This window comes from Rhincodon typus, chromosome 25, assembly GCF_021869965.1.
Source record: "Rhincodon typus isolate 14 chromosome 25, sRhiTyp1.1, whole genome shotgun sequence".
In the NCBI taxonomy this organism is placed as follows: domain Eukaryota; kingdom Metazoa; phylum Chordata; class Chondrichthyes; order Orectolobiformes; family Rhincodontidae; genus Rhincodon; species Rhincodon typus.
This window is the reverse complement of record NC_063356.1, coordinates 33,896,019-33,909,093: the sequence shown is the minus strand read 5'-3', so window position 1 is coordinate 33,909,093 and position 13,075 is coordinate 33,896,019. Positions and strand designations below refer to the sequence as shown.

The following is a 13,075-nucleotide window of genomic DNA, read 5'->3' as shown; positions in this document are numbered from 1 at the left end:
AGTTCAATTGGCGGTGGGTTACTTGAAAACAAAGAGCTGAGTTCTTCTCCACTAGGGTGTTGATTTCTGGACAGGAAAAGGGTCCAGAATGGAAAGGTGAAAAACTGATGGATAAAACCTTTGTAAATCTCGAAGGATTTTGCTGCCAAATTCACTATATGAATATTGGTGCCCAAAGCACTGTGTAACCCAGATAATCATTGAGTTTTATTAAACTGATAAATAATCCATAGTACACTTGTCTGTGTAATAGTGCTGAACTTTACTTAAAATACTGCTCGTTTTTAATTAAACCAGTAGCTTCATGTTGCAAAAAGACAGACATTTAAAGATTGTATTGTTACTGAAGGGTTGCTACCAGGACTGGATGAATTGATCATGGTTTATAATACTGTGTATGGATCACAAAGAACATCACCTTCACGTAGTGATCTTTGGATCCAGTGATGACCAAGTCATGTTTTGTTGCCATTCTCTCCACTGTGAGGCACATTACTGGACCAATGTGGCCTGTGAGTTTCCCAACAGGTTGGATTCTAAACGAAGAAAAAGGCAAAAGTTAATATTGGAGCTAACCGAAGTTAGTTAAGCATTCAGACAATCAACATGTTGCATAATCAGCAAATCATTCTTCTAAAAATATACAAGCCTGACAATAGGCAGTGGCTTCATGGTCACCATTATTATTGGATTCAAATTCCACCATCTGCCACGGTGGGATTCGAATCCAGGTCCCCAGAACATTGTCTCTGGATTAATAATCCAGCGATACAACCACCAGGCCATCTCCTACCTCAAAGGCATATATAACCAGCGAATTACCATGCAAGGCAAAATTCTAAACCAAAAAGTAAAATAACTTTTTCACAAAGTTTATTTTTCACAAAGTTTATTATTCACAAAAATTATTAAGTTTTAAAAATTCACTCTCAGGTTTGAATGCAGGAACAGAAGTGATATTTATTGACCATCCCTCTTTGTCCTTTAACAAAATGGTGGGCCTCCTGCATTAAAAAGTTGAGTTCTAGTATTCTGAATCAGTGGCAATGAAGGAATGGCATCCATTTCTGGATGGCATGTGACTCGGACACAAACTTGGGGGTGATGGTATCCCCATGCACTTTTTCCTTCTAGGCAAATTGCTGCAGGGCATGCTTCATAATAGATAGTTCATGCTGCAGCCAAATATGGTAGTGGTGGAATTCATTAAATAGTTATGCTAGTGATAAAACTACTGATTAAGCCAAATTCTCTGTCCTGGAAGATAATATGATTCTTGAGGGTTGCTGCATGAGTCGTCAAGAAGTAAATGGGAGCGTTCTGATTTGTGGTTTGTATGCGATTGAGAGGCTTTGGGAATGAGCAGCTAAGTCTGACAAATTCACTTTTTGAAGATCATAGTCTTTTTCTATATAATAACCATATCTACATCTAATTTTCTATATCTAATAACTATATTCATTAAATAATGAAGAATCAAAATATCTGTTGGAAATGTTATTTAAGAATGTCAATTTTTATCATATGCACTGAAGTTAAAATTACCAGTAAGACATACAACAATGAATATATTTAGGAAAAATGCCTTACTTTTTAAGGTCCCAGATCCGAACAGAGTTGCCAGTAGCAGCATAGAGGAGCGTGCCAGCAGGATTCAGTGCAATCTGATTGATCTGGTGCTCACCTTGTGCAATTCTCACAGTGCGACTGGTTGTGCTGGCACAAGCATCGCCTGAAGTCACCTGACCAGAGGAACTGATCACATAAAATTGTTATTTGTTTTCAAAGTGGTACACATTGACATCTTGGAATTTGTTAGTTTCATTGCATTCAACCTCTGACTTCATTAAGTGGTTTGGCACCTGCAAGCCACTATCATCCTAGAAGGTGCTGTATGTGAGCTGTTATAACAGCAGGGACTAATTAGATGTCCAATCTGCATTCAAAACAATGTCTCTTGCTCTCTCTCAACAAACTACTGAGCCAAAATAATCTCTAATTTTCACATGAATAACCGAGTAAAATAAGAAGCTTTGTGAAACCACCAACTTAATCTTACTTTTCTTTCCTGAACTTCCTCTTTCCCCCACCCCAAAAAATCAATTAAAATTGATAACTTAGAGCAAGGTAAGGAGGACTGTTACGATTCTGACTGTATTAATCCATTAAAATGTCACTTAAAAATCTTCAAAATGCTCTTTACTTCTTGGTGTACATTGTCTTCAGGGAATCTATTACTTGAATCATGTTTTCAGCACAGTATTGCTATGGAAATATAGTTGAAATTGTAGTTCTTGATTGATTAATTCAATTGGGTTTCCTTAATAGTTGAAGTCGATCCTTTTATATTTCTCTGCTACACTTTCTGTTGCTGGCAGACTTTCTAATATAATGAATACAAGCAAACATAATTTTCCAAATATGGTCTGATTAGGATGTCATAAACTTTGAATATAATCTCATTAAACCTGCCTTAGCATCTCTATATATCCATTCTGTTATCATTACTAATTACTTTGGGGAGGTGGTGTCACGCTGGTACTGTTTCTAGACCTGTAATTCAAATCCCCAGGCTAATGTTCTGGGAACGTGGGTTTGAATCCCACCATGGCAGATAGTGAAATTTGACAATTCTAATAAATAACTCAATGTCAAAAATAGGTTCCAAGAATGGTTTGCATATACACCAGATGGGACAGTGACACTCCCCTCCTCCACCAGTTACATATCTTCTATTCTGCCATTCAAATTTCTGAACTAATATCTCTCAGCCAGGCTACGCTCCACTCATTTGTATTTTTGCTAATACTCTCTTGAGCAGAATGTTTGAAAGATTCTAAAGGCAATATCGAAAGTTAGCTCCCTGTCCACTGTGTTAATGGGCCACATAAAAAAATACAACTGAGGTTTATCAGATATGACATACTCTTCACAAATTCATCCTGATTTTCTGAAATCAGATCATTCTTGTTCAAGCAGTTAGTCGCACTCTGCATGATGACAGAGTCCAGTGGTCATTGGACATTAAATTGACAGTCTGTATTTTCCTGCTTTCTTCTTCCCCCTCTACTTAAACAGAGGAAGAAAAGTAATTTTCCAATCCAGTGCCATAATCCTGTTGAGTGGAGAGTTTTGTGAGAAACCATGAAGAACATACACAACTTCAGTCTGGAGTATCTCAAGAATTCTCGATTTCATCATTATTTTTAAAAAATCCAATTACATGCTATCCCCTTGATTCCTGTAAGTGTTTACAAATTCAGAAGGATTTTCTGCAAAATTTTGTGAAAGGCATACTGAAAATCCAAATTGACTGCCTCGATTATGGCCTCAAGAAAATTAAGCAAATATATTAGACAAGAGCATCCCCCTCTACACTTGTTTTCTGCTTCTGATTATTTATGTTAATGCAATAATTATTCAAATTTTGGCAGTTTATAATTTGTGTCACTGTAAGTGCTCATTTCCATATCCACGGATCCTCAATCATACATAATTATTCTTTATGTAAAAGTCATTACAATAGGTTCCTCTAATGTCTCAAGAAATTAGGTGCATGTGATTTACTAATCATACTTCCTTTCCAACTTAGTAAGCATCTATGGCACATTATAAAACCCTTTGGGATAGGGAATATACCAGTTTAATTGCTGAATATGATGCTTGTTTTACTGAGCAGTTCCAGAAATGTATTTAAAATTTTAAACATTTTTTTTCTTCCATAATTACACCATTATGTATAGATTTTAGGCTTTTAACTCACTATACTGCATCCAAGATTTCTGAAAAAAAAATTAACATCTATTTCAGTTTGTGCCATTCTCCTCAAAGTTATCTCCTTCTTTTAACTTGTTAGTTTTTCATAGTTCATTTTTCTTTCTCACTCTCCTTCAATTTAACTATTCAATCTTTCTGGGAATGTTTGTTTATTTGACTTATACAAGAGATTTATTCCATTTTCTTCAAAATGCACTCCCTTTTAATAAAGTTTCCAAGTTGATGCTGATATTATTATTATGTGTTTGAAACTTGTTCTACATGATTTTTTAAAAATATCCCTTACAGATGCATATTAGCAAATAACCTTACAAATAATTATATATCCAGCAGATACAAGTCAATTTAATATAAAAGTAACAGGTAACTACACAAAGAAACCTTTTCCAGCAAGCTAGTCCAATCAAAAGGTGATGCGTGTTAGGAATCCTTTTCAAGCTGCTGATATCAAGGAAATGCTGTTTGCAAAAAGAAATGAGCTGGATATAAATAATAGAATTATACGATATAGATATTGTATTGTTTCACTCAATGATCTTCATGATTTTTCAAACTTGCACTCAGGAGAATACAAAGCGGGGCAACAGCTTATGGGTTGTACATGTTCTTTGGAAGGACTAGACGAACTGAATGTTGTTCCATGTTTCGTAGAATCGTAGAATCTGTACAGTGTGGAAAGAAGCCATTTGGCCCATCAAATCTACACCAACCCTTGAAACAACATCCCACCCAGACAGAGACCCAGCCACCTACCCTATCCCTGTAACCCCACATTTAAAATGGCCAATCCACTTAACCTGCACATCTCTGGACTGTGGGAGGAAACCAGAGTACCCAGAGGAAAGTCATGCAGATATGGAGAGAATGCGCAAACTCCACACAGACGATCATTCAAGGCTGGAATAGAACCTGGGTCCTTGGCACTATGAGGCAGCAGTGCTAACTAATTGAGCCATCATACCACCCCATTTCTTATTTTTATTAATAAACCTCAAGCGATGGGGTTTAACATATATGCAATCGATAGCCTTTCCATCAGACTTCTCATGGACCAGACCAAACCCCCTTCAGATATTTCAAGGAGATAGCCTAGACCCTAACTTTTCTCTTATTTAAAGGCGAATGTTAAGGTGCTGTGTTCCAGATGTAATTCAATTGATTACACTACTCAGCTTTAAGTGAAATACACTTTATTCTTAGCCTATAGTTAAAATACAAATAAAAGAAAGATGATTTGGTATAACCTTCACTCTGCTAGAAAACTTAATAGAATAATGGATTATTTAACTAATAAACAGCAACTGTTCCAATATAGTAACATCCCATAAACACACCCTAGGCAAAGGCAAATTCAGAACAATAGATAGCCTCACATGCAATGTTTCTCCAGTCCAGAAGGAAATAACATCAAGAGAAAATTCTGGCAGAGAGAGAGAGAACCCAAGCTTTTTAGCTGTTGCAGAGAGATGAATAATGAATTCCACTGCCAGCTTCAAAACCCCAACAACGACTGAAAGCTAAACTAAAACCCTGGTTCTGTGGGAGTCTGACTCTACCCATTCATACTGCTTCTATTGTTTCAACTTAAAAGAAAACCCAAGGCCTCAGAAGCTGTTTACTTTTCTAGCTTGGAGGAAATACCTTTATGGCATTTATGGCTCAAAACCTCGCTTCAAAAGGAAAAAATAAACAGGGCAAAATAAACCTCTTAAAGCCATAGTATCGACACAGACTATAGGGCGAGTTCCTTACGTTAGTGTCCTGATGCATTTGGGGCTCTCTCGGATATCCCAAACTTTGATGTACGATGTCGAGACAGTAAACACGAGACTGGAGTAACTGCAGTATTTGACAGAGACAACATTGTTTGGATGCCCTTTCAGGGTACTGATTTCCTGCCCAGTAGCCAAATTCCACACTTTACAAGTTCGATCTAAATAAATTATAGAGCACAAAATTAAACAAGGAACAGAATTTTATTTTAAAAAATTGAGTTTTTTTTTTACTGTTACAGAAGGAAATTAGAAACAAAATATAAATGACCTCTCCTAGCACTTAAATAATTTTCTCAATGATCAACAGACATATACAATTAAACAAGCACAGAATGGTCTTCCTGAATGGATAAAGGAAACAACTTGATTTATCTGTGTCCCATTACCGTCTTTTAAGTTTTAAATTGCTGGTTAGAGGCAATCTAGCAAAAACAATTTTGTAGATCACCTCTATTAGTTCAACATCATGTGCAGTGTTGTCCATCATCCAACAGGCCATTAAACAAAATTTTGTCTTTGACTGGCTGAAGCCAATATCTGTTAAAGCATGTCAAATCAATACTCAAAATACATGGGGAACAGCAGGAGAATCACCTCCCAAAATTTCCAAAATGCACACAAAAATTTACTCATGGGAAGACTAATCAGAGAAAGGTCCCTTCCATTCTATTTATAGAGTGAGAGGGGAAAAAGGGTGAAAAGCTACTCCTCCAATCGGAGGCTGACTTTCTTCCATGCTTGGTATTGATAGGTTCATTGGTGAAATTATCAGTTTGAAATGTGAAAGAGAAGCAGCCTGTGACTGCAGAAGCAGTGACAGCTGGCAAAGTAAGTGCAGGCATTGATGGATTTGCTGGGGAACCAGGGAGGCTGAGATTTGTGAGCATGAAGGTTGGTGGCCAGGGCAGGGAGCCAGCTGCTTTTTTGTCCAGGCCGAAAGGCAAAGCTTATCTTTTTTAGGGAGAGCAGGAAGCAGCCCTTCTGCCTGATTGCTTTGGAGGCTTTGTGAGAAAGTGAAGACTGCAGAGAGCTTAGGGTCTCAAAAGGGGCAGTAAGAAGGCTGTGTGGAAACTGGGAGTCTGGAATGGGTTTGGGAGAGGGTTTAAGCTGGAGAAAACAATGAGGAAAGTCAAGAGCGCTGGTGGGAGAAAGAGAGGTCACAAAGGTATAGGATTTTTTTGGGTGTGGTTAAGATCAATAAGCTGCATGTTGCAAGGGAAAGAGTGAGTGAGAAGGAAGTTGCAAAGAACGGAGAAAGAGGGATCAAATACAAAGAAGAAAGAGTTTCAGACCTGGTCAACAAAGCAACACTCCACTAACCAGTAGCTTGGTTAATTAGAAATTACTGAGTTAATGAATTATTTGCAAATGAATATATTTGCTTAAGGCTGTGAATGGACTGCTCTACGAGGAAGACTGTAGCTGATGCTGTTGTAATGAACACTGTGTCAGTTATTAAAAAAAAACTTAAGACTGAAACTAAGATGCAATAAAAAAGATAGTAGTTGCTTGGTTTATAAATTCTAGCTTTGCGAATGTATTGGGGAAACAGATCAGTTGCAACTTCAGCAGTCTGTGGAAGGTGTGTTTAGTGTCATAGCTTTTTGTGTATAGAAATTACACATCAGAAATTAATACTTTTCTGATATATTTTGTCTGTATGTTTAATGGGTTGATAATTATTGAGGATATTAATGAATTCTTCGAATTCTGCTTCTGTGTGAGACCAAATAACATGCATCAAGTCAAGTACTGAAGATAGTGTTACATGACTGCATTAGCCAAAGCAGAATTTAGTAAGAATGAAAAAGTGGCTCCTGAAGATCAAAGAAAAAGCCATCGAGAGGAGCCCTTGAAAATTAAAATTGTGCCCTTTATATTTGATAGTACTTCCTATTGGTTAATGTAGGAGCCTTTGCTTACTCCATTTTTACTTCTCAAAAATATCCAAATTATACCTCTTTGACATGCTAATAATGCCTTCAACTTGAACAGCTATGCCTTTATATTTATTAGATGGACACTTAACACATCAAATCATGCCAACAAAGAAATTAGCATTCAGAAATCCTCGCACAATGGGGCTGCAATCTCAGCCAATCTGTCCCCAAGCTGATGCAATGAAATGGAAAAAAGAAATTAATCTGCACCATTCCCTGCAACTTTCAACCATCTGGTTGGATTGCAGTGTTGGCACAGCTCTATGCACATGACATGAGCTGGCAGCAAGAGACAAATGTAGTTTAAAAATTATTTTTTTCTCCATCTTCAAATATTTTACCTGTTACCAGGACAGGTTAGTATAGTACCTGTTCCTTAACTGCACAGTGCCAGAATTAGAGAGTGTTTTTACAATTTAAAAAAGGTGAATATATTCTATCATTTGCAAGAATACATCATACGTTGCTGCATTAAAAACAGTGATTTAATCAAAAATTGCAAATAATCTCACGTCATTTGGGATTGGAAGTAATTGAGAATGAAAACATAGTCCCTGAAGATCAAATCTAAAGGAGACTGTAAGTTTCAATGGTGGAATTCAAAGGGGAATTGGATGTGCACCTCAAGATGAATAAGATGAGCAGTATCAAGTGGAAGCCAGGGGGAATAAGGCTAGCTGAACTGCTCTTGCTGAGAGCCAGCGTACACTCAACCAACTGAATGGCCTTCCTCTGTGCAGAAACTATTCCATGAATCTTAATCCAACGAATGGTTGTTCCTTTCAAAGTCAATATTTCTGTAATCAATTTTCAGGAACTGTGCATTTAAAAGGCACATGAAATATTGAGCATATTACGAGAAGGAACAATTTTCATTGCCTGAAACTTGCACAGTAATTTTGTACTGGTTCAATGCCCAATATAAAATACAACAAAAATGCAGCTAAGAAATACAGGCACGTACGTCAGATCTCAACACTGAAAACAACTGGAACAAGTCAGAATAATTTGTAATGGCAAAATGCCAAGATAAGTTACAGTCAAAAGAAATGGATTGCATATGCTTAAGTAGTAATGAGAAACAATGCTTTAACAGTCAGAATCAAATGTTCCTTTCCAATATCTTCCAGTGCCCACAGATTATATTAAGCTTTTCTAACTTATAGCACAGCAAAACATGATAACCAAGTTTTAAAATATTGTTAAAACACTTTACTGATGGCAACTGACCCTGTAGATGGAGGATAGAAAGAGAAAGAAATTGAAATTGCTTGTTAGGGGGTTATATTTTTCTGAAGAATGAAGCAAAGTACAAAATTGATGAAAACTGTGTGCAAGTTGGACATGGGACACTTTTTCTCCAATTCAAGACAAGCCAGACTCTTTTACAGTGGATAAAAGCCGGAAGAACCACAGATGCTATAAATCAGAAGCAAAAACAGAAATTGTTGGAAAAGCCCAGCAGGTCTGGCAGCATCTGTGTAGAGAGATCAGAGTTCTGAGGAAGGGTCACTTGACCCGAAATGTTAACTCTGATTTCTCTCGACGGATGCTACCAGACCTGCTGAGATTTTCCAGCAATTTCTGTTTTTGTTTCTCTTGCAGTGGATCCTTCCAGCCAGAAACAAAGTTCACCGCATTGGTTTAGAACAAACATGAAATCCCAGAGGTAAAATGTCAGCTTGGATGTTGCTGTGGCACCCAGCCTCACATCTCTCCTCCCCTCACTGAGTTCTTACCTTTCGAGCCTGTGAATAGCAGGTCATTAGTCGCATCCAGACACAGCACAGGTTTAGAGTGCCCTTCAGCAACAGAAATGCATTGGAGTGGGGCAGTCCTGCTGCCTTTGGCACCACCAACTGGATTAATCACACCCCTGATAAAAGAACAGAAGATTGGATCATAAACACCTGTTCTCAAAAACTGGCTCATTGGAATGGCTTCTATTTTTTAAAATAACAAAAACACATGAGATGATTTTGATGGAAATCCTATACTACTTTCACTTTCTACAACCAAGGGGCAAAAACAAATTGTGATGGTGGTCAATCAATCATGCACCAATATTCCAGATACAGAACAACTGATCATTGCAATATATCCAATGCAAATATGATGTCTGAACAATATTTAGAAGCACACAAACAAAAACAAAATTACAGAGAGTGAATGTTCAATATTTCCTACTTTTGATTAATTTGGATGAATTTGCACGTGACTATTAGATAAATACTTTTATTCAGTAACATTTTAAAATTACAAGATGTTGCAATGTTTAAAAAAAAACCAGAATCATAGAATCCCTACAGTGCGGGAGGCCATTTGACCCATCCAGTCTGCACCGACCCTCCAAAGGACATCCCACCTAGACCCTGTAATCCCATGCATTTATTTTTACCATGCCTTAGATGCCACTGAACGGAAACATGCATTCAATTAAACTACTTAAAGGAGTGAATTTCCCAGCTTGTCAGTAAAACAGGGCCCTCCGCCCTCCAAGGTAACAGAGTTGACCTTTTCTTTCTGGCAGGCTTGGGACAGGTTCTCTGGGAGCAGGAAATCTCACCCAATGCAGCTGCTGGCCAATCAAAGGTTGGCAGCTCCTGCACTCAACAGCGCCATGGAGGTAACTGTGGCTGCTGGTGGAAGAACACTTGGGATCGTGGATGAATAAAGGAGTAAAGCAAGCGATATTTGTGTATGTGTGTTTACACGTGTTTGTGCGTTTACGCGTGTTTGTGCGTGTGTATGCACGCACGTGTGTGTGCAGCAAGTGAGTGGTGTAGAAAAAAAGAGAAATGCTAGGGTTGAGGTTTATAGTGAGAGGAGACAGGAGAATCAGAAGCAGTGGCCTGGGTGGAGTGAGACAGTGCACGACCTGACAGCAGCTCTTCAGTCAAGTAGCCGTTGTGACAGGTCCCCATGCAACTGGGTTTAGTTGAAGCAAGCTGAAGCCTTGAAATAGTCCTTATTTCCAATTAAGGGCCTCAACTAGTAAATGTGTGGAAACATTGAATACAGGCCTCCTTGCTGGCATCTTAATTCTGGTGGAGGCAAAAAGGTGGTGTTGTGGGAATGCCACCACCCCACCCTGAATTCCATCGTCTTCTCGCCTCCAGGTTTGCCACCTCTGGGAGCAAGGTTCCCGTCCTTGCTTATTCTCCAAAAGACACAATATCCAGACTTGAATATATACCAGCGGATACCACTTACCCTCTCTAGATTTTTGTATTTAGAACACATCAGTGTGATATTGTGTCTCTCAGTTTTCTGCTCCTCTCACTCAGTATAATGTGTCCCTCTGGCACGAGGTACTCCATCTCTACAAGTTTAATCCTAAATTCTTGACAAAGGGTGCACTGTTGCTTTTTTTTTGCCAAACGGACTTTTACTGAGGGAAAGCTGAGGGAAACCCCAACCCTCAGTCACTTCCTTATAGCTCTCCCCAGATCACCAAGTGTTCAGCCATTATTAACAAGCCTGCCATTAACTTCATCTTAATTCCAGATCCAACCTAAACCCCTTAACTCTGCACATATCACTTCTAACTCCTATCCAAAACCCACAAACTAGGAGGTCTTGGTAGACCCATCATTTCAGCTTATTCTTGTTCCCACAGAACTGATTTTCTTCCACCCTTGTCTTTGCTTAATTTCTTCACCTCTGGACAAGTCTCTTCCCAGCTAAACATGTGACTCTCTTCATTCCCATTGCCATTTTAATACTTTCTAGTGTCCTGTATTTCATGATGTTTAGAAATTACGGGATTACCTAACTGAAGTTTCCACAATGTTACGGGCAGCAAATACGGGAGATAGAGAGAAATTATTTTCACAGGTTGGGAAAAATCTGGGACAAGGCCTAAAATTTACAGCTAAACCTGACAGAAATGAAATTTATGAATTCTTCTTGGTGGCCAACGGTGACAGAAATTTAAAAGCATTTTGCAAATGGCAATTAATGCCAGTTCAGTTGTTAATTCTAAAGCTGAGATTGAAGCTTTTTGTTACCTAAAGTTATTGAGATATAGGTCAAAGGTAAAGTATGACTTTAGGTTACTGATTAGCCATGATCTAATAAAATGGTAGAACAGACTTGAGGGGTTAAAATGCCTGTGCTTAAATGTTTTCACAGGTTTTGCCTCAGCTCTTCTATATGGAAATCTGATCCATTTTCTGATCACTCTTTATATAATAAAGGATTTCCTGTTATCAGTCAAAATTAACTTCACATGGTTTAAACCCGTTTTGCTTACATGATTTAGTTTATTTCTTGATTAATGCTTTTCATTCTTTAAATAATTTTACTCACGTCTTCAACAACACTTTAAGGATCCCTTTTTGCTAGACCAAAAAGCCTAAGTAATTCCACTAACAGCCCTGTAACATGAGATCAGCCACATGGTTCTTCTCTCTATTGCTACCAGTACTTTAAAATCTGTCTTGCTTCAATGTGATCAGAACATGCTGTGACATTCAAAGGGAAATCTAATTAAACACTTTGAAATTTGAACAATACTTCCTCGGATTCACACTCTATTGTGTTACTTAATTGTTCAATGTTTCATTGGTTGCTAGTTCATCTATATTGGTTGAATATACTGAGCATCAAGTCTACTAAGGTGCCTACATTTCTTTCAACTTCATCCTAAGCTAGAACATACACAGCATTTGTCTCCATAGATTTTCCTATCTCTCAACCAGCTCTCACCAGCAACTCCCTACCCCAAACGCTTTGTAAATTTCTGCAGCTCGAGATCTCCAGATGTTTTTTCATTCTCTTCTGGGGTGTGGGAGTCACTGGCTGGTCAGTGTTTATTGCCCTTCCCTAATTGCCCTTGGGAAGGTGGTGCTGAGCTGCCTTCCGAACCATTGCAGTCCATGTGCTGTAGGTAGACCCACAATACCCCTAGGGAGGAATTCCAGGATTGTGACTCAGCGACAGTGAAGGAATGGCAATGTATTTCCAATTCAGGAGGATAAGTGGCTTGGACGTGAGCTTGTAGGTGGTAGTGTTTCCATGTCTCTGCTGGCCTTGTCCTACTGATGCACATGGCCTTGAGTTTGGAAGGTGCTATCCTGGGATCTTGGGCTAATTTCTGCAGTGCATCCTGCATAGCTCCACAATCTGCTAATTCTTGCCTCTTGTGCATCCCGAATTTTCCTGGCTGCACCACAGCTTGCTGGGTCTTAAGTTGCTTACGTTCCTAAGCTCTGGATCTCCCAACTTGAACCTCTCAATTGTTTCTCCTTTTAAGACATGCCTTAAAACATATCTCTTTGATCAAGATTTTGGTCACCTTTGGTAAATTTCAATTTTGTGCCTTGGTTTCAAATTCTGTTTGACAACTGCTGTTGTGAAGTGCTATGGGACGTTTTACAACATGAAAGACTCAATGTAAATACAAGATGCTGTTGTTGCATGCATCATAATGATATATACTTCGAAAATTCAGTCATTTATATTTGCCTATAAAAAGACTTCTTGTGCTATTGTCAGAGATAGTAAGAACTGCCGATGCTGGAGTCAGAGATAACACAGTATGGAGTTGGAGGAACACAGCAGGCCAGGCAGCATCAGAGG

The 13,075-nt window shown here is 38.4% G+C and overlaps 1 protein-coding gene across 1 annotated transcript in view; it reads right to left on the bottom strand.

The window, feature by feature from the left end:
- Positions 1-13,075, bottom strand: part of kif21b (kinesin family member 21B) — a 162,561-nt gene that overhangs the window by 14,936 nt on the left and 134,550 nt on the right. Inside the window, exons 29-32 of the mRNA XM_048612221.1 lie at positions 9,232-9,368; positions 5,530-5,710; positions 1,591-1,755; positions 419-536 (exon numbers count right to left, since the gene is read on the bottom strand). Of these exons, the coding sequence (XP_048468178.1) occupies positions 419-536; positions 1,591-1,755; positions 5,530-5,710; positions 9,232-9,368 (601 nt within the window). The remainder of the gene's footprint in view (positions 1-418; positions 537-1,590; positions 1,756-5,529; positions 5,711-9,231; positions 9,369-13,075) is intronic.